This window comes from Tupaia chinensis, unplaced genomic scaffold (assembly GCF_000334495.1).
Source record: "Tupaia chinensis unplaced genomic scaffold, TupChi_1.0 Scaffold000706_1, whole genome shotgun sequence".
Taxonomy (NCBI): domain Eukaryota; kingdom Metazoa; phylum Chordata; class Mammalia; order Scandentia; family Tupaiidae; genus Tupaia; species Tupaia belangeri.
This window is the reverse complement of record NW_006160229.1, coordinates 5,631,239-5,656,321: the sequence shown is the minus strand read 5'-3', so window position 1 is coordinate 5,656,321 and position 25,083 is coordinate 5,631,239. Positions and strand designations below refer to the sequence as shown.

Sequence of the window (25,083 nt, the reverse complement as noted above, 5' to 3'; positions counted from 1 at the left end):
TATTGTAGAGGTTTTTGCTATAGGGCACGTGCGCTCACCAGAATGACAGAGACAGAGAGATGGAAAGTGAGAAATCACTCCCCAGAGGGGTGGCCATGCCGCATTCCCTTCTTGTCCATTCTCCTCTGGAGATCTTGGGCATGCACGCACACACGCCCAGAGTGAGTTTAAGCCACCAGGTCCAGGACTCGAACCATAGTTGACTACATGGGAGTCCAGCGACATAGCCATTACGCCAGTTGCTGGTCCCATGTAGAAGTATTTTTATAATGGCTCCAACAATGTAAAGTTCTCTGTTGAAAAAAAAAGTTCTGTAATTTTTGCTTTATAAAAATTAAAATTTAAATTTTTTATAAGAAGGAAAAAACTCGTCAAATAATTTCAACATCTGATTTATTTTGGTATTAGCATTAGTTGGTTGTCTTTTCTCATTGAAGTTGTGATTTCTTGGTTCTTAATGTGCCAGGTGACTTTTTTTTATTGTATCCAGTGTACTTTGTTAATTATGTTAGGAGAATCTGGGTCTTACTCAATTTGTTTCAATTTAGCAGGCAGTTGCTCTGTTTAGATATAGCACACAGGTCTTGGCACACTTATATGGGGTGTTTTTCCACATACATTCTAATTTTCAGCGTTTTTGTAGTGTTATTTTGCTTTGCTCGGTTTATCTGGTACCTATGAAGCTCACATCTGTCCCTTTGAATGCAGCCTTGGTAGGGGATAGCAAGGATCTCCCCAGGGTAGACCTCCAGATGTTTCTCAGTGCGCGGAGGAGTGTGCTAGAAACTTCCTACCAGTGTCCCTTGGCTTTGGATTACTCTGTGTCTCTGGACAGGAAGGGAAAATCATGGGCCAGGTTTCATGAATTGGGCTACCTGCTGCTAATAGATCCTTTTTCATTTTCTTTGCCCATGCCTGCATATCTTCGTGTCTCTGGATGGGGGAGGAAAATCTCAGGACTGCGGGGACAAAGAGGCTTCCTGGACTGCTGGTACTCACTCCCTTTTCCCTCTTATACCTGCTGGCCTTGTGTTTTCCAGTGGGTGAGGAGACTTTAGGGCCAATGGGAACAAATAATCTTCCTGGACCAGGTTCTGTTTAATTGGTATCTTTGGGTGGCAAGTGGAGACTCAAGCCTGGCATGAGAGTGATTTCCCTGGATAGTTGTTGCTAGCAGGGCTCCCAATCAGTTCCTCTGAATGGTTGTGTCAAGCTTGCTGGATGTTGTCAGAGCGACTCCAGTTTGATCCAGAAGGGGAATGAGCTTCCCACGGACTTCCTTCTGTTGATAGATTGGGAGTTGGGAAACACAGGGCCTGGGTCACCTTTCTGTACTGGGTTGAGGAAGGCAAGATGCCTGCCACTATGTTGTTCTTCTATTTCTAGAGACCCAAACCAGTTTACTTCCTTCTTAGCACCTTTTATAGCTCTTCTTTGATCGTCTCTTATACAGTTTTCAGGACTTATAGCTGTACTTAGTGGAGTGAGCAGAGAAAAGTGGATTTATGCCATTTTTTTTTTTTGATTGGGAAGTCTGCCTTTGCTTTTAATGCCAGTTCGTCAGCTGTCAAAGTAGAAGTTCTTTTGCGTGTGTTTGTGTGTGTAGACAGATAGGGTGAAGCAAAATGACAAAGATGGTATGTCTGGCATTGTAGTTATCCTGCTCATTTATAATGCTTTCTTTTCTGAGCAGGACAGACATTAAATTCAAAGGTGATAAATATTTCATTTAAGGGAAAAATAAAATCCCCACCACATATGGAGAAAAGAGAAAAACTGATGAAGCAAAAGTATAGTGAATTTCACTTATCACAAATGATGGGTGCACAGAAAGTCTGAATGATTCAAGAAAAACAAAACTAGATGTAGATTAAGACAAAAAGGATACCAATGAACAAATAAAGTTATCAAAGAAGTTTATATTCATGATCAGCCTATCTTATAATGGCCTTTAAAATGTTTGCTAAGCCACCGTAATTCATCGTTGGAGCTAGAGTTTGCAAGAATTGTTTCCTACGGATCCGGATTCCACTAACCTTTGATTGGTTTGCCTTTTTCTGAGATGTGAGTGATTCATTGAGGCATTATATTGTTTCAGGGAATGGCCATAATGTGAGATCCTCACTGGATTTTCATTCTTGGGCTGGCAAGGTTACCTTAATGTTTTAGTTTAGTATTGTGATGCTACATTCTAAGGTTTATTTCCACTACCGGGGATGATTACTTTTTTGCACTGTTTAGCACTTGCAGAACTTGACTTTGAGCATATAAATTTGTTTCTCTTTGGTTCTTTTAGGTAGAGGATCTTGGGATTGAGATGTTTCCATGTAAATTGAGGATAAGCATTTATGCTAGATAATTGAAGTATTGCCACTTATTGTCTTTTTTTTTCTTTAAAGAGATTTTTGCTATAGGGAGTGTGTGCTCACTGAAGAGACAGAAAGAAAGTGAGAAATCACCCCCCCGCTCCAGAGGGAATGGTCATGGCACAATCCCTTCTCCTCCATTCTCCTCTTGGGATTTTGGCCACGTACATGCACATGCACCCAGTGGGAGTTTTTTTTTTATATTTTATCTAACTTTATTTACTTATTTACTTATTTTAATTTGACCAGAGATGGATAGAGTGAGGGGTGGGGGGGGAGTGAGAAAGCAAGCCACCAAGTCCAGGGCTCAAACCACAGTCAGCCTTGTGGGAGTCCAGTGCCCTTAACCACCACACCAACTGCCAGCCCCCACAGTGTGAGCTTTAAGCTACCCAGTGCAGGACTTGAACAGTGGTCCACTATGTGAGTCTAGCAACATAACCATTATGCCCTCTGCTGGTCCCAACTACTTAATTGTCTTTTTTTCTCTAAATGTTTTATCTGTGAAAATCTTTCAACTCTGCACCTCTCTGGGACTTATCTTTAAATGACAAGATTGACCACAGTCTCTAATATCTAGTACTAAAATACTGTGATTTTTAATAAATATAGACTTGAGTCTTTATAAATACTTTTTCAAAACAAAGTGAGTAGGTTTTATAGGGTTAATACAGATAGAGGAACATTTTGATACAGTAGTCCCTTTGGAAAAAAAACTTGTATCTGAAAGAGTCAATAGGAGGTATCCTGAAAATATACCAACTCAAGCTTTAGATTAAAATAGAGCAATTTGAAATGTGTTATTTCCTAAAAGGTCTCTGGTATTTCAAATGTCACCTGCTTGGCAATTTTACTCAACTCATTTTTTTTTAAATCTTATTATTGTTATTATTTTGATGCTTGCTGAAAGTGTTAATGACATTTGCTGTATCTACGGTTCAGTGCTGTCAGGGGAAAATATCATGCCTAACTCCCTTCCCTGACTTCCTAAAGAGTTTTGTGGTGCTCTTTGAATACTACATCAAAGAAGATAACTAAGGCTTTTGTGGTATTTAGTGTTTTATTGTTTTCCTTAAAAGTAAATGCAGCTCAGGACCAGCAGATGGCAAAATGGTTACGTTGCTGGACTCCAACGTAGTTGACCACGGTTTGAGTCCAGGCGGGACATGGTGACTTAAACTCATGCTGTGTGCCATGTGCATGTGCATGCCCAAGATCCCTAGAGGAGAATGGAGGAAAAGGGGTTGTGGAGTGGCCATTCCCCCTAGGAGTTGTTCGAGTTTATCTCCCAGACTTGGAAGACCCTTCCCTGAAAGAAAATGCTGGACAGTTGTTGGGAGCAACTGACAAAGTTTATTCGTGCTGGCAATTCTTTTATACAGGTCTGCATTAGGGGTTAACATATGGGCAAGTAAATACTACATGTGCGAGAAGAAAGCGTTCTGGTTAATATACAACTTTATGAGGAACGTCCTGAGTTCCAGGACATGTTTATGATCATATTTTGGGGACATGTTTATCGCAGTGGGTTCCGGAAATCCAGTCTGTGAACTTGGCCCTTCCCCTGGTTCTGGGAGGATCTTCTCCTCCTCAGACCCTCCAGAGGTTGCTGGCAGGCACATGTCCCCCTTTTTTGTTTTGGAGTCTCAGGATGGCAGCAGCTAATCAGACGTTGATGTCTTTGCTTCTACGGGATTGTCTACAGCAGTAGAAGAGTCCTGTGGCCTGCAAAGTTTGCTCAGCCCACCGTGACAAATTCTTCATCTGGCCCCACGTGGGGTACTTTGCGGGACTCCTAGCTCGTTCTGTCCTCTTGAGTCTCATCATGGCCATTCATTTCGCAATGGGCTCCGTGGGGACCAGATTCCCCGAGGTTGCTCTCTTCCCTGGGTCGCACATTGCGAAGCAGACACCAAACACCTCCATTTTCTTTCGAAGCAGGGGAAGTGATCCTTGTTCTGACACGTGCCTTCAAGTCCCTGTTCCAGCGCCACTTTGTTGGTTAACCAGAAAACTTTCTTCTCGCACATGTAGTATTTACTTGCCTGTGTGTAACCCCAAATGCAGACCTGTATAAAAGAATTGTGGCATGAATAAACTTTGTCAATTGTTTCCAATAACTGTCCAGCATTTTCTTTCAGGGAAGGGTCTTCCAAGTCTCGGAAATAAACTCCAACAAGAGTGATTTCTCATTTTCTGTCTCTCTATTTCTCTCTGTCTCTGGTGAGCACACAAACCCTATAGCAAAAATCTCTCTCTAAAAGCAAAACTAAACGCAGCTCAATCATTAATCTTTTGCAGAGGAGTGGGAATTGTGAACTATTGTCTCAACAATTAGTGCATTAATAGAGAGTTTTTCAGGTTCTGGGATGCCGCACTCCTTGAATGTGCTGAAAGTGTTGCTTTAACCAGGATTTCCTAAGCCAGTTGGCTGGGGTAAATCCAGCTACAAAAATGGGAACCAAGATCCTGATAATTCTTTTACTTGTAGTTGTGGACAAACTTGAAATTTGAAAGCAGAAGTTTTGAAATAAACATTGTGATGCTGAGATATATCACTTTGGGGGGTTAAGTTTATCCATCCGTTTTCTCCATGAGTATGAGAGAGACAGAAACAGAGACAGCACCTGCAACAGAATCTCAATGCCATGATTCATTCCCAGCCTCAGCCAGTCCAGGAGCATGGGCACATATGCCAGGAGTACTCAGAGAGGTCTCTGGGTGCAAACTAGTAACCTTTACATGTAGGTTAGCCTCAAAGAGTGTCACACTTCACTTCACCAATGTTCCTCCATCTGGCCACTGAAATATACATTTTTTGATAAGGTCAAATATAATGTGAATCTCTGATCATTGAAACAATATCACAAAATTAGATGGAAATGTATTTCCTTTTATGACTTTGACATTTTCCTTTATAAATGTGTTTATTTTTATTAACTTATCATACATAGTTTCCAGCTTTTGATTGTCACTCTTCCTACTTGCTAATGACCACAAAATATTAAAGAATATCCTGCACACACCTCAAAATTTCTATATATGCAAATTAAAAGTGATTTAAATGCTCAAGACAGTGAAACAAGTTAATAGATTCTCTACCACTGTAATTATTCCTACATGGTAGGTAATATGTTTCTCAGGTAAAGACATTCAAAATACTGATTTCTCAAGATAAAAATGCATGATTTAATCTGGACTGGTTTGAATTAGAGAAAGATTATGACTCAACTTTGAATTTTACTATGTACCATTTTCACTTGGATGTTCTATCATCACCTCAAATTCTAGGTATCCAAGTCTAAACTGAGTATTTTTCTTCTTAGTGGGGTTACTTTTACAATTTTCCTATTTATGTCAATATCACCACTATTCTCTATGTTGTCCAACAGGAAAATTTGAACTCCCTGAGATTCCTCTATCTTCTTCCTCTTTGTTACTATACCTTGATAGTTCTTCCTCTCCAATAGCTAGAGGATTATAGATCTTCACTCTAGTCTTATCTCATTCCAAACCCTCACCATTGGCACTTACTCACTTAGCTTACAAATATGTAATGAGTATCGACTACGTATCAGGCACTGCACTAAACACTAGAGCTCAATGGTGAATAACAAAAGATGAGGTCCCTGGCTCATGTGGTCTAGCGAGAAAGACATACATTACTAAGCACATATAAACAAATGTAAAACTGAAGCTGCAACAAGTTCAATGAAGAAAAGTTATGAGATGTCAAAAGAGCCTAGAATAGATTGGTTTCAATCAGTTATGGAGGTCAGGGAAGGGAGGATTCCCCGAGGAAGCAGTGCATCAGCTGAGATCTGAAGGATGAGTAGAAGTTAATCAGATGAAGAAGAGTGAGAAGAACTTTTTAAGAGACACATGCATGCACAATGGTCGGGGTGGGGGGGTGAGAGGCAGAGAATGCCAAGTATTGGAGGACTAAAAAGAGATAGATGGACTGAACCCCAGGAAACAAGTGGAGGAGACTTAGCACAAACTGAGATTGGAGTGGTAGATAGGAACCAAACTGTACATATCTTTGTAGATTCTATTAAGAAAACTTGACTTTTTGTCCTATGAACAGTAGAACACCACTACAGGAGGAGTTGAGTTGTGTGTGTGTGTGTGTGTGTGTGTGTGACATGATCATATTTTTATGTCAAAAAATCATTCTGGTTGAATTATGTAACATAATGAAGGGGTCCTAAGAGCATGGCAGAGAGTTCACTTGAAAGGCTACTGCAGTAGTCTGGGTGAGACATAATGGTGATTTGGTTGGGGTGGCAAGTGATGAAGGTGGAGAGAAATTGATGAAATCAAGGGATATTTACATAAGATCTATAGGACAAGATTATGCGTTGCTATGGCAGGTGAGTGAAAGAATGAAAGAGGCAGAGGGAGGGTGTTTTTGTTTGTGTAATTGAATGTATGGAAGTGTCATTCAGTAAGGGAATATTTGAAGAGGACCTGGTTTGGAGAGAAGATAATGAGTTCAAGTTGAGACATGTCGAGTTTGAGGTATTAATGAGATATCTGAGATGATGTCTAGTAAGGCAATTGGTTATATAAATGTGGAGTTCAGAACAGAGATTTCATCAGAGTTATAACTTTGGGATTCATCTGTGTTTAAGTGTAAATTGAAATCCTAGGTGTGGAGAAATTATAGTGAAAAGAAAAGGTGCTGGGACAGCACACTAGCCAGGTAAAATAGGATGAGTCTGCAAAGTAGATAGAGGAGTAGGAGAAAACCCAAGAGAATGTCTGTAATGGAATCCAGTGAACAGTATTTTCACTCATTACTACTGCTAAAGAAACCTTGTAGGCTTTTAAAAAGCTATCTCAAGATAGTGAAATGTTTGACAAACAAATTGCTCAAGAGTATGCAAAGATATGCCAGAGACTGCACATAAGAAGAAACATTATAAAATGGAGGTTGTAATAAATGAAAGTTTGAAATTCATTAAAAATAGTGAAAAATAAAACTGTTTTTCCAGGAGGGAGTAGTCAACACTGGTGAAAGTTGTTGAGAGGTCAAATATGATGATTAAAAAATATCCATAGTATTTGTCTATATGGTGACCATTGGTGGTCTCAATGATTGTTTTTTTTATTTTTGATATTTTTATCATTTACTTATTTTACATTTTCCCACAAAGATTTACTTTACATATAAAAAATTTTTGCTCATACTCCATAGTTCTTGGCAGATAATAAATAACTTTCAAAATTTAAAAACTGAATTTTAAAGATAATGTTCAAAATATTTGTTAAATTTTTTTGTGACTCTATAACAATAGAGACAGTGTGGTTTTAAATATTTTTTGAGAAAATATTTACACATCAACTACTCAAAGATTGTTTTACAGCTTAATAATGATGGCAGAACCCAGATCAGTGTGGGTTAAAAATAAGGGAAGGGAAGTGGAGACATCCAGTGTAAATACACTTTTTGAAAAGAAATTTGGGTAAGATAAGGAGGTGGCATGGAGGTCGAGGCAGCTGGATCCCACATGGCTGATGGTATGGTTTGAGTCCTGGACATAGGGGCTTTGAAAACATGCTGGTGCATATGCAAACTCGCCAAAATCCTGAGAGGAAAATGGTGGAGAAGGGATTGTGGTAAGGCTACCACTCCTGAGGAGTGGGGGTGATTTCTCACTTTCTCTCTCTCTCTCTCTCTCTCTCTCTCTCTCTCTCTCACTCTTTCTCCCCTCTCCAGTGAGTGCACATGTCCTATAGCAAAGTAAAAAGTAAAAAAAAAAAAGTAAATAAAGAAAAAATAATTTAAAAAAGAAACAAATTTTGCTATGATGGGGGGGGCAATAGATAAGGCAGAACCTGCAGAGGGATGTAGGGCTTTAATTTTTTTTTTTTTTTATTTTTAGAAATTGTTTCCTCTGAGACAGAAAGAGAGATAGAGATGGAAAGAGAGAGGAAGACAAGTCGAGAGATAGGCACCTCCAATAGGGCCCTCATGCCATGATCCATCTCCAGCTTCATCCATCCAGGATCCTATGCCTAGTGTGTACAAGAAGACCTCAGAATATGAACTGAGGACTTTCCCATGTGGCTTCAGCATGATGTAGTGCTATGTTACTGCTGCACCTCTGCAGCTGGTCAGTTTTTGTTGCAGGAGACTAGAACATGCTCTAAATCAGGAGGGCAAGGCTTATTAGGGAAAAGGAAGTGTTAACTGATGGTTTAAGATTTCTGAGATGGTAGGAATTGACAGGATCTAAAGCACAGTTGAGTTTCTGATGATTTCAATAATTTTTTCCCTTTGAAATAGTAGGAATGATTATCTGATAAATATGTGGAAGTGGAATTTGAGAATAGGGAAGGTTTGAAAAAGTTATTACATAGAGTAGAAGCATAAATTCACCAGAGAAAAGTAGGAGGATGGCTGGGCAATGTTAGGGCTTATTTGGGATTGGTGTTTATGAATTTATAGAAATATTAATTTATCATGCTTAATAAAGTCTCTTTATAATATAAAAGATGTATAGCAATTGAATTCTTGAATAAGAATACTAATAATAAATTTACAAAATTAAAAAAGAAATACTGGGACCAGAAGTTGATATAATGGCTATGTTGCTGGACTCCCATGTAGTTGACCACAGTTTGAGTCCCGGACCCAGTGGCTTAAACTCCTGCTGGGTGCATGTGCGTGCGTGCCCAAGATCCCAAGAGGAGAATGGAGGAGAAGGGATTATGGCATGGCCATCCCCCCTGGGGAGTGATTTCTCGTTTTCTGTCTCTCTGTATCTCTCTGTCTCTCTGGCGAGTGCACACGCCCTATAGCAAAAACCTCTCCAAAAAAATTTTTTTTAAAAGAAATACTAATTTATCTTCTTGTAAGACTGTGCTCAGCAATGCTTGACTGCTCAGTGCAGATACAGAGGAGCTGGGCAGTAGGGTTGGCCCAGAGTTGGTGCGGGACAGTGGAGGGAAGAGGACTCTACTAGCATCCCACCCAAAGAGTCTCTTTGCCTTCACTTTCCTCCCATTCCTAACCATTGTGATCACTCCCATGAAATTAATTTTCCTTAAAGACTACTTTTTATGAACTCATTCCCCTTGCTCAAGAATCTACACCCTTCCAAATGGCATAGCAGTTTAGAGCACTAATGATAAATCTTTATTTAAATTCCAAGTATGAATTGAAACAATTCATGTAAGGTTTCTGACAGTCCATTTATTCTCAACTCTACAAATGGTGATAATTGTAATATTTACTATACAGGTCATCAGATGGGTTAATGAGATAGCATGTGGCACCATACTTAGCTTGTAGCAAGTACTCAGTACATGGCAGCTGCTCTATTATCTTGTCTCATCTTTCTCTGCACTCTTCCCTTCAGGTCCTGGAATAATCCTATATTGTTTCTTATTAGTATCCAACACACTCCCTCCCACTCCCAGCTACACTGATCTTTTACTGCCTTCATCTTCATCGCCATGTGCCTTTACCTCCTCTGCCTGAACCCCATCATTTCTCAAAAGCTTACATCTTCTAAGATAAAACTCCCTTATTAGCTTGAGGTAGTGTTGATCTCTCACTTCACTGCTCTCCTATTGTACTTTAGAAACATTTAAAACCTGATTGATTGTATTTATTTTTAAAACTTTACATTTAATTACTGTACGTTTTACAGAGTACAAAATGGTTTTTCCCAGCATGAATACAGTGCCTATTAGTCAAGTCAAAGATATTCTCATATATATTATCATCAATAGATAATCTGATTACATTTCATTGCTTATTATAAACTTAATCATTATTTTATTATTATATTTTTGTTTAAAACTATTGTTTTAAAATACTTCAGTAATATAAGACTTCTCTAATGAGAGTGAGATTTCTTTGAGAGAAGTAATCATGCTATAAACTGCATTTTTCATGGGATTTAGAATAGCACTCACAATACTTGTTATATTTAATTGAGGCATAAGCCATAATCTAGGTTCTATTGGCCTTCAAAGTGAGGTGCATACAGTATAGGAAAAATATATTGCAACTTCTATTTACATTTATTCTATCATAACCTTTTAACATTTTTATCATTGTTTATGTTTATAATATACATAATACAATGTTATGTATACATGTCTAAATTATTGATGAATATGTAAGTGGTGCATGTTCAAAAAGTTTAATCACGAGGATATAGATAAAAGTATTCTTGGGCCAACCTGTGGTTAAGGTGGCTGGATCTTACAGGGCTGAATATGGAGTTCAAGTCCTGGACCCAGAGGTTTGAGAAATACACCAGGTGCATGTGTTTGTGCACTCAAAATCCTAAAAAGATGGAGAAATGGAGGAGAAGGCATTGCGATATGACCATTCCCCATGATCGAGGGCAGTGCTTTCTCAACTTTTTATTTGTCTGTTTATCTGTCTCTCTCTCCTTCCCTGTCTTTCTCCTTTCCTGTCTCTCTTTGGTGAGCACAGATGCCTTCTAGTAAAATTAGAAAAGAAAACAAAATTCAGTCTATAGTATTTAAATGAGTGATAAAATTCAACTAAGCCAAGGTCAAGTTGAGTACTTTTGAGCACTTACTGTGTGTCGGTACTACATGAAGTTTTTTACACACATTAGTTCACTTTATTCTCACAATAAATTTATAAGGTAGGTGTTATTATAGTCTTTTTTACATTATAGAGGAGGAAATTGAAACACAGAGAGGTTAAATAGTTAGTCCAAGATTACATTCTGAGTAAGTTACAAAACCAGAATTTAAAACTATATCTTTTTAAATCCAAAGCTGATCTCTTTTTTGGAAAGTTTTTGACTGCATAATTTAATTTATTTAATAAATGTAAGATTACTCAAGTCATCTGTTTCTCCATAAGTGAGTTTTGCTAGCTGCATTTTCCAAGGAATTAGTCCATTTCCAAAGTTAATTCTTTTTATGAGTGCACTGGTCTAACATGTGTCCCTCTCTTAGGGGTACCTATGTCTTTTATGGAATCTACAAGGATTGGATATACTCCTACTGGTTACTTAACCAGAGTGTTACAAGAACCATTTAGAGGTTTTACAAAGTAGAAAATTATTTTGAGAAAAAACAAGTAATCAAGTGATTTGATTATATCTGTGATACTTACCTCTCTTTATAAATGAAATTTTAAAGCTCTTTCTTAAAGAATTGTCTCTGATTTCTAATTCTGAATCCAAAGTAAAATATGCTTTCTGATTTTTTCAGTTGTTTCTGAAAATATGACAATTCAAGAGACAAATACAACTATTACCCAACAAATAGAATTGACAACTTCATCTCAAGTCACTGAATTAAAACCACAAAAGACTGTGTATTCCTCTACAGTGATGTCTAAAAGCATGCCTTTATTTGCTACTGATTATACAACCATATCATATTCCAATACAACATCTCCACCTCTGGAAACAACTGCACCAAATTTTTTAAAGACATCCATATCTGAGGCAGCTACATTTTCACCAGACATTTTATCAACTTCAGCAACCATCACTCTGCCTACCCAGAGTATGTCCACAGGCATCACTACTAATTCCATGAATGTAACTAAATTATCATCTTCAGAAAGAACAAGAACAACAAAAATGGCTGAAGCCATGACTACTGAAAACTTTCATCCGACTGTAGCTACTAATTTCCTACCTTCATCTGAATCTACCAAGAATTCACTTGTATCCCAAACTTCGACAATTGAGTCTCAGTCTGCCATTATGAAGACAACATCTTTATTTTCAGCCATTGAGTCAATATCCATGTCTACAACATCTTGGCCCAAACACGTATCCACAGATATAGGGGCACTTCCTGTCTCCACAGCCATACAGGAATTGCTTGCATCTACAGCTGCCAGAACTGAACCTTGGTCCACTGCAGAAAAGACTTCAATTAAAACTACTCCATCAGCATCACCACCCGAGTCTGTGCTCATATCCACAGCTGCTCCAGTGGATTCTGTATTTCCTAGAAATCAGACAGCATCTACAATGGCAACTACTGATACAGTAATAGCATTTACAGTTCATTCAGTGACATTCCCAACTAGGCCAACTGAGATTACTCATGCTCTAAGAACAGCTGAACCAGGGCTGACATCTACACATTTCCAGGACGTCTCGGCACCCAGAGTAGAGGATGTCGTATCTACCTCCATGCCAAAAGAGACCTCTTCTATGGCCCTTACTTTTATGACATTCTCTCCATTCACCAGAACTCAGAATGTACAGACGGTGATCAATGCTGAGACCACACATAGAGCCTTAACTTCTGGAATCACACTTGCACCTACAGTGACTAAAACTATGTCTTCTCCCACAATCAAAGTACCAGTATACACCCAAAAACCAGCCTCAACTAGTGAACACATGCTTACTTTGACTTCTACTAGATCAACTTCCACATCTAAGACATTTGAGTCAGGTTCTATATCTGTGACTGATGAAGTTAACCATCTGTTCTCCACCAATGAGACGACTTGGACTTCCAGACCAGACCAGACCTTTCTGACATCTATAAATACAACCACCATACTTACATTTGTGCCTAATAAAAATTTTACATCAGCATTCCATAGGAGTACTGCTAATACACAACATACGCAATATAGACCCACAAATTTTATTACCTCACCAGAAATATCCACACAGAGTAAGACTACCACTACTGCTGATGCTACCACAGCCAGATATACAGCAGCTCTTTCCAAATTGACATCTCCATGGTTTACTAATTTCTCTACTATTTCTGGAACCACATCTGTTACCAAACTGCCTGAGTTTAAACTTACCACCTCACTACTAAAATCCATCCCTATGTCTACAATAGCTGTAAGTGAAATTTATTCAACTCGAGGTGAGACGGTTCCACCAGTAGATATAATATCTACCATTGCTGATATTAAATCACATTTTTCTACCGAGGAGAATGCATCTGAAACCACACAAACAGAAACAAGTGGTGTAATTACATTTGGAGATACAACAGCCTCTGTACCAAAATCTGCAACAACACAATTTGATGCTATTGTGACAAGAAAGGAAACAACTTCTCATTATCTTAAGGAAAAATCAACTATAGCAGCAGTGACTGAGGTGTCTTCATTTTCAACAATGTTGGAACCTACAGACAAATTAGCACAAATGGCAACAACTTCTGTCACTGTTTCCCCTTTTCCTGACACAGAAAACTCCACTACTCCTTTAGACAATAAAACTGCAACTACTGAAGTGAGAGGAAGTTGGTTTCCCACAAAACTGGTGAAAACTACACCTACAAGTTTATACAATAGGACTATAGGAGTCTTGAATTTCACCCACACCTATACATCACATTGGACTTCAGAGACATCTGAGAGGAATTCCACTCTATCTCCCACTTCTAGGAGCACACAGACATTTCCTGAACAATTAGGTGCTTCCACTGCAAGGATATTTGGGACCAATTTCACCACCACCGTTACAGACAAGACAACTATGCCCTTGTCTACTGGTATCTTGTCTCCACAGCCTACAGCTATTCATTCCTCAGTAACACCTGAGCCTGTTACCCATGTATTCTCACTGCCAGATAATGTCTCTCCTGTCACTTCTATGGTGGCATCTAATGAGACTACGGTGACTATGCCTGAGCCTTCTACACTGGCCAGGGCTTTCTCCACATCTTTGCTCTCAGATATCTCAACTATGTCATCAGTCACAGTTACCACAGCATTAGTGCCATCATTGGATCAAACTGCTTCCACAACCAGCAATACCATAACTACTCACAGAGACTCGATTCATACCACTTCAGAGGCCACAGTGATCTCTGTCAAGATGACACCCATGGCGGTTTCCTCTCCAACAGAAACTCCAATCTCCTCATTGAGAGCACCCACTCCTGTGACAACTACAGCTGTAACCATCCTTCCTTCCACCTCAGTTGATACAATAACCCCATCTACACACACCCTTGTCTGTTCAAAACTTCCCCCTGAAAACATTCCTATTGTGTCCTCCACTCATGTGATCTCAACTACATCTACACCAGCAGCAACTCAATCCATATCTCAAGTGGAGAAGACTTCTACCTATTCTCTCAGCTTCCCACATACTTTCAGTGGTGGTGGAGATGTTGTTAGTTTGGGTACTGGCACCACAGAGACCGCTGCTGTTGATGGGACGATGTTGTGGGACACCTCTGCCAATAAGCTTACTACCTCAGTAGATGTTCACTTTTCTCAGTTTTCCACAAGTTCTATAAACACACCAGTCCCCACCAGATTGGTAACTGGCCTTACCTTACCTTCTGACAAAGAGAAGATGACCACCTCCCTGGAAAACACCCCTAGAACTATGGGGGTGATAGAAATGTCTCCACCAGAGAATTCATTTTATTCATCTTCAGAGATTCCACTTAGGACCCCATCTGATGGGAATTCCACTTCATCTCCCACTTCCGGGAGCACACAAACTACACCTACCTCAACCTCAAGTAACACAGAGGTTGGAGTAGATGTTCATGTTTCAGAAATGTCTACCAGTCTTGGGAAAACAATTCTCCCTTCACAAACTCCAACAATCACCACATTTTTGTCTTCTGTAAAACAAAACGCGAGTGTCTATTCAACATACACTCCTAGGACTGGAGAAGTGATAGTAAGCTCCACCTCTGTGACTCACCCTGTCTCATTCAGCCAGGATATGACCTCTGTAGATACTACAGCTTCCAGGACAACCACAATATCAAATCCTATGAACATCAACACAACTCTCTCATACTTGCCTTCACCTAGGACTGAGCCTGAGGTGACATCAGTTCCCTTTTCCATTTCCGAAAGCACCCAGACTTCACCTGAGCCTTTGTATCTTTCTACAATTGGGCTATCTAATGCCAATTTTACAACTATCTCTACTGATGGGATCACTACAGCTCTTTCTGTTACAAATGAAGCTCCAACATTTCTTGGGAAAACCTCTTTGGCAACACCCATTCCCACTTACCAGATGTCCTCGTTGCCAGTTAATGTCACTGCCTTCACCTCCAAAAATTTTTCTGACACTCCCACAATACTAATGAGTAAGTCTCCTAAAACAACACATTCAGGTTGTTTGAAAAATCCTTCTATAGCCACTTCTAGGCCTGTGTCTGAGATGTCTTCAATGCCAATTAATGACTCCATTTTCTCACCTGCAGCTGTTTCTTCTGACACTTCCACAGCAGTTGGGTTATTCTCTGCTTTATGGTCTTCAATTACCCCTAGGACTACTATGACCATACAATAGATGTCACACCTGTGACATATGTTGAACCTACTTCAAAAAGTGAAATGGTCTCCTCTGTTTTCACTACTTTGGAAATGACAGAGAGAATACCTACATCTTTCTCTTCTCTAATGGAGCCAACTTTTCCTTCTGTAAAAACCAATCCAACCACTATTAAGGCTGGGATAGTAACTCCATTTATAGGAGCCACTACCTCCTCTCTCCTCAGTTCTATGAACACTGAAGCTATTTCCCCCATTACAAAGACCACATATTTACCGTTTATATCAACAACCCAACAGCCATCACAAGGAGATGAGGATACAAGTCTGGGCATATTATCTGGTGTTACCAACAGCTCCCTATGTACTGTGAAAAGTGGTAGAGTGACAGCTCTCACAAATACTTATTCCAGAACTGCAGTTCTTGAAAGTATGCTTTCACCTACTCCTTCATATAATCTCCACATCTCCTTGAACATTCAAGGTTCCCCATCTTTGAGTAGCTTTAAGAGTACTCCCAGACCCACAAAAAATATAAAAGGCACCACCACTTACCTTTATTCTAATATAGGAAAAACAACTTTCTCATTAGAAAATACTTCCTTAACAGTTGATCTAATCAACAGTGCCACATTTGTGAATACCCCTGTTTTATCCCCTTCATGGACCCTCTCCAGTACAAATCCATCCTCTTTGACATCATTTCTTTCAACTACCACTGCTCATGCACCTACACCCAATAATATGAAAACAGAGACACCGTACCTTGTTCCTGAGTCTTTGTCAACATTTTCAACTTCTCAGAGTGGTCTAGTATCTAGAGATGCTATGACAATGTCATCAATTTCCACATCAGAAATTCCTTCTACCTTTAGGCTTTCTGAGAGCTCTCCATTTTCAACATCTTCAGAAGGTATACCTACCACTTTGGCTGACATGAAGCACATGTTTGAGAAAACATCCATAGCTATAACTCCTAGGAACACACTCATATCAAATTCTTCTAGTGCTGCTTCAGGATCTATAATTTTAAAGGCTACTATTTCACCCATGCTGACTTGGATCCTATCCAATCTCCCTTCACTTTCTCCTTTAAACACTATATCTAATGCTCCTCATGTTATAACGTCCTCTACAGTAGAGGTGTCAAAACCTACATTTCTGACTTCTGACATGACACCAAAGCACTCCTTCACTAACTTTACACTACCCTTTGCTAATGCAAGCACTGTACTGAGCAAAACTACTCCTACATTTATACCGGATGATATCTCTACTGGCTTCCCAACTTCTCTCTCTATGTCTATAGAAGTAACAGATGACAGTGTATACATTTCCACACCCCTGGAGGGATCCTCCAGAGCAACTGTGACTGCCAACTCCAGGATTGTGTCTCAACCTCCATTCTTTAGTGGAATGATTATGTCATCTTCTAAATCCGACCACACCCTATCCATCAGTTCCATACATCCGCCTAGCGCTGTGATAACATCTGCATGGAGCAGAAATCCAGCTGCATCAGCATCCCCTACTTTAATTCTTCCTAAGCCCACACTGATCTCCCTTCTAAATATAACCACTACTATGTCCACTGCTATTGGAGACTTATTTCCTCACACATCCACTAGAATGATACATCCTTCTATAGCAACTGTGTCTTCACTATCCTCTTCCCCTTTTGAGACAACCTGGCTGGACCCCACACCTTACTTTATATCTATGGAAACAACAACTTCACCTGTTGCTATTGTGTACACAGGTACTGTTCCATGATGTGTGCAGTGTATCCCTAACAGAACATGTGCACAGGGGGCCATATGTTCTCCAAGACAGCCAGTTCTCTGAAGGCAGGAGAGGATAAAGAAGGGTGTAGGTGTTTCGTATCTCCTTCAAACAGTGGGTACAGTGGGTACTTTGTCCAAACACAATTTTCCTGCTATCTGTCTTCCCTTGCTTTATTAAAGTATAATTCAAATGTATCTTTCAACTCTGTATGATATTTCTTATCCTCCTTTCCACCTATTTTATTTTTGATGTTCTGACTCTGACTCTGCCAATCTGAATATGGACTAGGAACATCAGTCCTTTCTAGTAAGAGGTCTATTTGGCCTTAGGCTTGACCACATTGACTACACCCCAGAAAAACACCCAAAGATACCCTGTCTTGCTTTTCTAATTGCTCTTATTCAGGTCTCGGCCTTTTCCAATTCTGTGTAGGAATGTCATATAGGAATGCTTATCCATGGCCAGGGAGTATTTGGCTTCCATATTGTTCAATTTAAAAAATATTTTATTTAACTTTATTTATTTATTTTAATTTGACCAGAGAGAAACAGAACAAGAGAGAGAGAGAGAAAGTAAGAAAGCAAACCACCAGGTCTGGGACTCGAACTGCAGTCGACCATGTAGGAGATCAGCGCCTTTAACCACCATGCCACCTAGCAGCCCCAATACTGTTCAAATTTTGAACATTCCTGCAAATTTTAACTTTCAAAAAAATAAGTTTAGCAGGATAAATAAGAGCAGGATGGAAATAAGGGGGAAAAAACCTGGATCAGAAAGGAAGGCATAGAAATTTTAAAAAGGTTATTTTTTCAGAACAAATGATCTTGTGAGACTGTGAAGTTTCTTTTTGACAGGTTTTTTTTGTTTGTTTTTTTGTTTGTTTGTTTTTTGCTATAGAGCGCGTGCACTTGCCAGAAACACAGAGAGAGAGACAGAGAGACAGTGAGTGAGAAATCACTCCCTGGGGGATGACCACGCCGCAATCCTTTCTCCTCCATTCTCCTCTCAGGATCTTGGGCATGCATGCACACACACCCAGTGTGAGTTTAAGCCACTGGGTCCGGGACTCAAACCATGGTCGACTAGATGGGATTTCAGCGACATAGCCATTATGTTAACTGCTGGTCCTGAAATTTGGTTTTTGAATGGACTGGTAATCTGTTGGACAATGAGAATGGAAATCTGGGAGGTTTGTAGAATGTCCATTGACTGTGTAGAAATCAGGGAAATGCCTAAATAATTAGATCTAGAGTAGGATGGTAGCCCCCTGTTTTACTTTTAAATGTGGAGCCAAAATTGGTGGTTCTTGACATTGCAGTTAGATGAAGTGAAAGACCCTCCCCCCCAGAAAAAAACCTTTGTATTTTGTTTCACTTTATAATACATTCCTCAATTCAACAATAAAACCACCTACGCCTGTAAGGGAAATCCTCTCAGAAGAATCACTAGACTCCTGTGTTTGCTGATAACATTTTCATGGATAGTGTTATATATATATTTTAGAATGTGGCTGACACATTGATATTCTTGAGAAATTGCATCCTTATTTTGAGAACATACTCATTTTATTTTTTATGTAAACATGTGCTTTGTTTTATAAAATAATAGAACATAGAAGGTGGCAACACGTTTTAAATATGTATATCCTGTATTTTTTGATTTATTTCCTTGCTTGCTTGAAGTCAGTCCGAAAAATATAAAAGTCTGGGGGGACCAGAAGTTGGCATAATGGCTGTGTCACTGGATTACCATGTAGTCGATCATGGTTCAAGTCCCGGACCCGGTGGCTTAAACTCATGCCGGGCGTGTGTGCATGCATGCCCAAGATCCTGAGAGGAGAATGGAGGAGGAGGGATTGTGGCATGGCCATCCCCACTGGATGGGGGCGGTGATTTACTGCTTTCTGTCTCTCAGTCTCTCTTTCTGGTGAGCGCATGTGCCCTATAGTAAAAACCTCTCAAAAAAAAAAAAAAATGTCTGGGAACCAGTAAATTGAATAACATCAGACCTAGAAAGAGGCCCTCTATTCTAAATACTGTCAAATTTCTTCCTTCAAAGAGGAGTTGATTGTCTTGACAAGGCTCAATACCATCATCTGTGTTCTCTCGGCCTAACCTAATGGCATTGTGAGGGTTGGGGCTCATATATATTATAGCATGGCTTTTTTTTTTTTCTTTTAGAAACTGAGTTAGATTTTACTTGAAAAAAATTAGGCAAAGTTTAAGAAAGAATGAAACATCATTGTTTGATTTGCTTTAAAATGGAGAGCACTTTTGATTAAAATAACAGAAGCTAAATTTATCGAACTAAATGAATGAAATTAACCTCCTTATTTTAAATTACAGTTTCCTTCTACAATATTGAAATGAGCCTCTCTGTCTTTGATGAAGAGCCAAGGATCCCTATTACCAGTGTTATACACGAATTTGTAGGAAATTGGGTAAAATCATCTTTTGGATAGTTACGGTACATGCAGATGTATGTGTATGTGTGCATGCTCATGTGTGTATATCACAAAACAGAGTAGATTAAAACGAGTCTTTACTTTTTTCTACTGACAATCTATTTCACAGCTAATTAGTTTTGATTTTTTGGCTGCAAATGTAACTACTCACTAAGCAACACTGTGAGGATGTACTCAGTCCCTCTTTCATAGCACCAATGCTGAAAGCTTTTATGGAATGTTATTATTTTCATTTGTTCAGATCTGTACATTTCCCTCCGGTGACACAAATTCTGAGTCTTTGCAAAATTTTCATATTTGGAGAAAGTAGGAGAATAGTGATAAGAGTCTGTGACATTATATTTAAGAATTTTTGTTTTCTGTGTTTTAATTTTTTTCCTTTCAAACAGAATGTTTTATTTATCCTGACATTTTTCTGATAGTAAGACTAAAACATATTCTCTATGAAAAACTCAGACATACCTAAAACCCAGAAAGTAAATGTCCTCTCTAATGTTGCTCCTTGTGTTATCTCAATAACTTAAGATTTTAGATTTTTCTGTACATAGTCTAACATCAATGCATATGTGTTCTTTTACAAAAATAACTGGAATCACAGTAATTATGCTTCTTCAACTTGCTTTCCCCCTACTTAATCATGTATCTTTGAATGTATCATGCTGATTAATACAGTCATATAGATATACTTCACATACTTTAACATATGCACAGAATTTTGCTATATGGTCATAATGCAGGATTTTCTTTTCAAATCCAGGTATTCATTGGTAGACATTTGGGTTGTTTCTATTTTTTTTCTCTATTTAGAAACAATGCTGAAACCAATGCCCTTGCAATTAATTTTGAAGGCACTTCAGTATTTCTAAAGGGTAAATTCCTGGAATTTGGATTGTTTTATCAAAGGACATGAACATTTTATACTTTAATAGCTACTACTAAATAGACTCCCAAATAAGAGATACCAACTTGCACCTCACCTCAACAGTGAATGATCATATCTGTCTCCTCTCTCTTCCTATCAGCATTTACTTTCAGAGTATAATTTTACTTATTATATCACATGAATATAAGTGCTTGAAAATGGGTAAGTGTGTTACTCTGCTCAGGCTGCCATAACAAGATACCACAGACTGGGTGACTTAAAAAACAGACATTTATTTTTCACAGTTCTGGAGGCTAGAAGTCCAAGATGAAGGTGCTAGCAGGACTGGTTTCTGGTGAGGCCTCTCTTGTTGGCTCGCAGATGGCTGCCCTTTCACTAGGTCATCACATGGTCTTTCCTCTGTGTACATAAATCCTTGATCTCTCTTCCTCTCACCAGCCCTATTAGATTAGGGCCCTACCTTTATGATCTCATTTAACTTTAATTATCTCCCTCGAGGCCTTATCTCCATATATAATCACATTAGGAGTTAGACGTCAACATTTGAATTTCTTGTGGGAAAGTGACACAATTCAGCTCATAACAGTGGGTAAAATGTAAATTGAAAAACTGAGTGGAGAGGATGGAAATGTTGAGCCTACTGAAATAATGAATGCAGTTTAATGATCACATTGTCTCAGGTGACTTTGCTGAATTGAAATAGAGGAGTGAGAATACTATTAATAAAACTGATTTTTTTTTTTTGGTCTTTTACAGTTGGATTCTAAATTTCAGGACAGTGAATTTTCTGTTGCTAATCTGGCTATCCTAATCAAAAGCAGGTATGTGAAAAACCTGAAAGTCCTGAAGGGTAATTTGAAGACATTTGGGTCCATCCCTATCCAGAAGGGGTTTCCTTTCTTTATGTCTGGGATTGAGGAGCTGCCCGTTTTTAGTGGCATCTTCCCTTCTGAGTATAGAGGTTCTCTTTAGAATGAGGAAGAAGTTTGTATATTACTGTAGGATATAAAGCCAATGGGAAAACAAAACAGAAGGAAATAAATAGGGAAAGTAGTAGAAATAGCCTGAGTTACCTCGAATGCTCCTTTAATCTCTAATATTCTATGATTCTGTGACTTAGAAGAGAAAATCTTAAAAGGATGAAAGGATAGAGAGAGCCAATGCATAAAAATGTATAAGGCCTTTTACTTTTAGATGATGCACTGTCAGGATTTTGAAATTCCAAAGGGAACTTGAAATGTTTAAAGTGAGGGATGTTGACTAGCCCAAGACTTGCTCTGAGCTCCCATTTTGAGAGGCAAGTGAAGAGAAGTGGGCAGGCACTGAGTGGTATCAAGGAAACCATGGCAAAGGCAAATCTGCCCCCTGAGAAATATTTCTTCTGCTTTTATCCTGTACCTACACGAGTCTTCTATTAAAGAGACACCTGGAGACGCTCTTTGAAAAATAGGCATGGCCTATTGAGCCATGTTAAGCTGATTTCTGAACACTAAATGTGACTGCCTATCTTCTGCACACTGGGATTTTGGTTTCTCTCACACTTTCAAATATAAATAGGTGTAAGTATCTTCATACACATGGGTGGAAGTAAATCCACAGTGCATATAGCTTTAGTTCAAAGTAATATAGCAAAAATACCATAGGTTGGGGAACTTAAACCACAGACATCTATTTCTGGTTCTGGAGGCTGAAAAGTCAGGATGCCAGCACAATCAAGTTCTGGTGAGGGCTTTCTCTTGTCATGCCCTTACATGGCAGTGAGCAGAGAGATGAAACTCTCTTATTTCTTTTTATAAGGGCACTAACTCCACTCATAAGGGCTCTACCCTCATGACCTAATTATCTCCCAAAGGCCCCACCTCCTAATACCATCACACTGCAGAGTAGGCTTCAACTTACAAATTTTGGGAGGACAGAAGCATTTAGTCCATAGCAGCTGTTAAGAGAAAACTGGAGATGGCTGAGGTATACAACATTCTTTTTAAAAATTGTGTCTGTTGTCTTTCCTTATTACCAAAATAATACGTTGGCCATCATCAAATCTTAGGGCTTTATGCAAATACGTTACATGGATAGTGAAAAATCTCTGAAAACCTACCTTTCCTCATCCTTGTGAGAACTTCTGTTGACAGCTTATTTTATGTAGTCCTCTAGATTTGTTCCCATGAATTTACTAAAAGAATAGGATTCTTCTCTACACAGTTTACAACTTTCTTTTCTTTCTGTATAATACGTCATGTACATCTTTCCAGGCCAATACTTACAGATCTAGATCACTCATTTTAATAACTGCACAGCATTGTTTTGTATGGGTGTGCTATAATGAATTTATTCAATCATCCTGTGATGGACATTTGAGTTGTTTCCACCCTTGTATATTTATTTTTATTTGCTCATGCTGGTACCATTATGGGATAGATTCCTGACAGTGAGATTGCTGAGTGAAAACCTTACCACCGTTTGGGTATGCTAATAACTGCCGAGTTCACAACAGTAGTATCCCCTTGGAGCCTTGAATTCCAAGCCAAGGGGATTCTACTGTTGCGCTTCAGAGTAGTCTTTATCCTGATCTTGTGCCTTGTGTATTTGGTACTATGTTTCATTTTTATTATTATTATTATTTTGTGATGCTTTTGATACAGAGAGACTTCTGAGGAAGACATAGCCATGGACCAAGCTATTGTAAGTAATACCTTGAAGAAAGGTCTTCTGGTGACCCATCCTATACCTGATTAGATGTTAGTGAATAGCTCTTCCAGCTGAGTGTACATTATCAAGCAAGACTCAGTTGTGACAATGAAGGGTGCGATTGCATCATTCTTTTTGCGTTGGTGCAAGAACTCATCAAGAAAACCATCCCTTGTTTTTCTGACTTATCCATGTGCAGTTTATTTATTTATTTTTCTTTTCAAGAGAAGTTTTTTGCTACAGGGCACTTGTGCACACCAGAGAGACAGAGAAAGACACAGAAACAGCGAGAAATTACTCCCCGGGGGAATGGCCACACTACAATGCCTTCTTTTCCACTCACCTTTCAGGATTTTGGGCATGCAAACACATGCACCCAATGTGAGTTTGAACTCTCTAGGTCTAGTACTCCAACCGTGGTTGGCTGTGTGGGAGTCCAGCAACTTAACCATTATACCATCTGCTGGTCCCCATGTGCAGTTTATTTTTTTAACATGAATTTATTTATTCCATGAGTAAACTAGAGGGAGAATGAGAGAGAAGCCCCTCCTTAAACGGTCCTGATTCTGTAATCCATCTCAGCTTTGTGGGCACCTGCATGCCTTGAGTACTCAGTGTAGACGCTGTGTGCAAACCTGGAACTTTCCCATGTGGGTCTGATTCCCAGAGTGCTGCATTTTACCGCTGCATCACTGTCTGGCCCACCATATGGCAGTTTTTTGAGGTGCATTTCGTGGACTGTGGAAGTGTAGAATGATTTGAGGATTGTAAATGGTAAGTGGAATTTCTTGGTTATAGACATCGTGCAGAAAAGTCTGACTTTTCTAAGACTGACATAATCATAAGAGTAATGTCCACATAATAAATACACCCTCTATTTGTATAGATTTGAAGTCAGAGTAGGGCAAAACTATCTCCTGTCCTCTTTGCGCCAATTCCTAATATTTATTCCAGTGCTTTAAAGCTTTACAGTGGCGCAGTCTGAAATGATTAGTAAGCACACAACTTTGAAGGTATTTAAGTATGAAATAAACATTTGCACTATACAAAAGACAGTAAAGCCTACAGGGCATTCTAAATGATCTGCCATCATTTCAAATACTTTCTGTAGGGGCTGGCAGGTGGTGTGGTGGTTAAGGTGCTGGACTCCCACATGGCTGACCATGGTTCAAGTCCTGGACCTGGCAGCTTGCTTTCTCTCTCTCTCTCTCTCTCTTGTCAAATGAAAACATAGTAATAATAAATAAAAGTAAACATATAATTAAAAAATGCTTTCTATAAATAGCTGAGTCAGATTTTTTTTAAATTTGATGAATTATAAATAATATGATGTAACTAATATTTCTTTCAAATAGTAGGTGTAAGCTTGTTGGTGATAATGTAGTCAAGCTGCCTGGGTTGGAATACCTGCTCTTCTGCTTCCTGACTGTGAGATTGTGGGCAACTTAAGTAACATCTCTGTGCCTCATCTGTAAAATAAGGACTGTTGGAAGGATAAATTGAGATCATTTAAGTTATGTGCTTAGCATAGGGGTTAGAACACAGTAAGTCTTGCATCATGCTCACTATTGTCACCACTATGTTAATATTCAATTCTGAAGGCTTAGGTTCTGCTTTCAGTTCTGTAACTTCTCAGTGAGCTGTACTGGGT

The 25,083-nt window shown here is 39.0% G+C and overlaps 1 protein-coding gene across 1 annotated transcript in view; it reads left to right on the top strand.

The window, feature by feature from the left end:
• The window catches only part of ADGRG4 (adhesion G protein-coupled receptor G4), a 119,534-nt gene that overhangs the window by 29,009 nt on the left and 65,442 nt on the right, over window positions 1-25,083 (top strand). Inside the window, 5 exon segments of the mRNA XM_006160723.1 lie at window positions 11,580-15,620; window positions 15,623-17,371; window positions 19,743-19,837; window positions 21,501-21,565; window positions 23,387-23,427. Coding sequence (XP_006160785.1) covers window positions 11,580-15,620; window positions 15,623-17,371; window positions 19,743-19,837; window positions 21,501-21,565; window positions 23,387-23,427 — 5,991 coding nt within the window.